General features: G+C 37.3%; 1 protein-coding gene across 1 annotated transcript; it reads left to right on the top strand.

Annotated features, from left to right (window-relative positions):
- Positions 1-12: 12 nt before the first annotated feature.
- Positions 13-1,785, top strand: LOC112905183. The gene is made up of 4 exons (XM_025977096.1): positions 13-237; positions 301-402; positions 617-728; positions 1,774-1,785. The coding sequence occupies exons 1-4, from the start codon at positions 107-109 to the stop codon at positions 1,783-1,785; spliced, it is 357 nt and encodes a 118-aa protein (XP_025832881.1). The 5' UTR covers positions 13-106.
- Positions 1,786-2,665: the final 880 nt, after the last annotated feature.

Here is a 2,665-nt window from a genome sequence, read left to right as displayed (position 1 = left end):
TTTGCATTTCTAGATTGTTGCGTTTTGCCAAATTCTGACAATTCTGCCATGCCTGGTAAACATTATAGGAACTGATTTGCTACTGATTGCATTATGCACCGAGTTGATGATTCAGCTAAGAATTCTTTCGAGTGAAATGGGAAATCTGAAGTTTGACCAAGTAAAGTCAAAAGAAGATAAATTAGAATGTAACAGACGATTAAAGAAATGCGTCAAGTATCACATTTTCTTACTCAGGTAGCATTTTCTTTCATATGAATAATTAAACTGTATGTATAAAATATTATTTTTGTGTTTCAGGGTATTAAGAAGGGTACAGAAGGTATTCTCTCCAATACTGCTTTACCACCCCGTCCTGTTATGCCTTACGATGTGCTTTGAGACTTACATAATAACAGAATGGTAAAAGATATTCTTTTGTTTATATTATGGTCTATATGTACGTACCTACATAATGTTTTTGTCTATTCAGTTGCAAATTATAAAATTACTTTTATTAGTAGGTAGGGACCTACTACTAATTTTTTTGTTACTTAAAATTAGCAGTAGATACTGTAAAAAACAGAAGAGAACTCAGAAAGGTGGTTCTCTATAACCTATTTTTTTTTCTGTTTAGTCTTCGGGACATGAGACTGATGCATTTACTTATAAAGAGCGTCTTGTATGTCATGAGTGAACTACTCGAATTTGCCATATACTGTATTTCAGCCGAATTTGTTGCTTTTGAGGTAAGTCCGAACAATCGTCATTAACAACATCATCACGGGGTACAGTTGAGACGATCAAAATCGGCAAAAGTACACAGTAAATTATCTGTGAGAAAAGACGTATCTTCTTTCTTGTTTCAACTTCGGACTGTAGCCATTTGCTACGTTTTGAACACACCTTTGTTAAGTTAGGAAACGCTTCATGAGTAGTATCAGCAGATAAAGTGACAAAAGATAACCGAATAATAGTCAGCGGTGCAGAGGTTAGAAGTTGCTTGGGTACACAAAAGATCAGGGTTGGCATAAGGTCGTCAGTCCTAAGACTGGTTGTGGACACGCACCTCCACTCCACTAATCTTCGCATTTCTCTAAAACTGGAAGAACCCATATCCTTGACCATTTACGAACGGTAATCTAACCTAGGTTAACCTCTACCCTCCTAACTCCTGTTTCTGCCTCTAATATGTCTTTGACTAGACCTTAATGTCTGAGAAGGTGTCCTACCAACCTATCTCGCCTATTTCTTATTTAACAACCATTTTCCAATTTTGCCTGGTTGGAATTATATCTTCATAAAAGCTTCCTGCTTTGTTAAATTGCTGAGAATGTTGAACTTTCTTTAAAGTCCGATACGAGCAACATGCTCAGCTGCTCTTTGTCTGCATCTCTTTCTGTTACACATCAATTAGTTTAATGTTATTAGTGCCCGCTGCAATTCCTACCAGACATCTCTTTTCTATGTTTACGATATGATATTCCCTACAACGTCTGTCGTGAGTAAAAGTAGGCGTTCTGTCAGCAACCGCTCTAGCCTAGTTAGTAAATTGAAAGAAGAGAGTAAATGCTACAGTTTTATTGCGGACTATGCCAATTTTGAACGTCTCAACTATAGTAAGTTCGAAAACTTTCCCGAAAATTACTTCATCCAACATCCGTAATTATTTGAGAATACTGTTTAACTTGAGTTAACCTGTTCCTCTCATCACTCCTGTTTCTAATTTTAAAATGCCTTTAAGTAGCCCTTCACGTCCCTCCTTTTCCCTATTGACTTTGTTACTTTTTCCAGTATCAGTATTAACATTTGGTGACCACTTATTTTTGTTAATAGTGTAATGTTCGTGGGTTTAACAAAATTAACTTCTAAGACTGAAACGAAGACAAAAACTATTTATTTACACTAATTATTAAAGAACTTAAAAACACTATTAAATTATTACTAAACTTAGGTTATGAATTATTCTATTTATTTACACTACTGTTGCTATAACACTATTCACTGAGCTATTTATTTCACTGCTATTACTGTCAATTTATTTCTGGAGTCACTTCTGCAACAGTCAATTTATTTCCTCTCCTCTCGACGATCGTCTCTTCCTCTAAATATTCTTTTGTTTACTTCGCTCTCGAACTTTCCCAAGCGTCTTATTCACTCCAAAATGGCCACCAGATGATCCATCATGAAGATACTGCAATACCTCTCTAACCTTGTTTCCAGGAATAACCAGTTGCTTCCTATTTTTCTCTCCATCTGGACTTTCAACAACACGCTTCAGGTTGCCATCCTCCAAAACCATTGAGTCCCACTGAGCCCATAACGATTTTAGTACTTGGGTACAGGAAGAAATTTGGTGCCATGGTGGTCGTTTTCCGTCTCTTTTCCATTCCATCACCTTGTTCAGGTCCGGCTCGTTTTCTTGGTCGTGTTTTATATTTTTGGGTAACCACTCGTCATCGATTACCGTGACGCGTCGAATTGCCTCCTCATTCTTTTCCATTCGATCACACTGCTTGCAATCTGTTTGACGTCGAGTACTTGGGTAAGGAATACTTTTCCTACACTGCCTCCTAGTATGACCTGGTTCGCCGCAATTCCAACATCTTAGCTTTCGAGTTTCTTTATCGAATTTGGAGATTTTGACGAATCCGTTTCTTCACAGAGTAGCCGAACCCTTCCCTGT

This window comes from Agrilus planipennis, unplaced genomic scaffold (genome assembly GCF_000699045.2).
Source record: "Agrilus planipennis isolate EAB-ADULT unplaced genomic scaffold, Apla_2.0 scaffold255, whole genome shotgun sequence".
NCBI lineage: Eukaryota > Metazoa > Arthropoda > Insecta > Coleoptera > Buprestidae > Agrilus > Agrilus planipennis.
The sequence above is the reverse complement of the archived record's forward strand: the minus strand, read 5'-3'. Positions and strand labels throughout refer to the sequence as shown.

Excerpts from the sequence above, each read along its gene's own strand:
- LOC112905183 (XM_025977096.1), top strand. The coding sequence starts at position 107 with ATGATTCAGCTAAGAATTCTTTCGAGTGAAATGGGAAATCTGAAGTTT. Across the intron at positions 238-300 it reads TATCACATTTTCTTACTCAG|GGTATTAAGAAGGGTACAGA; the intron begins GTAGCATTTTCT and ends TTTGTGTTTCAG. Across the intron at positions 403-616 it reads ACTTACATAATAACAGAATG|TCTTCGGGACATGAGACTGA; the intron begins GTAAAAGATATT and ends TTTTCTGTTTAG.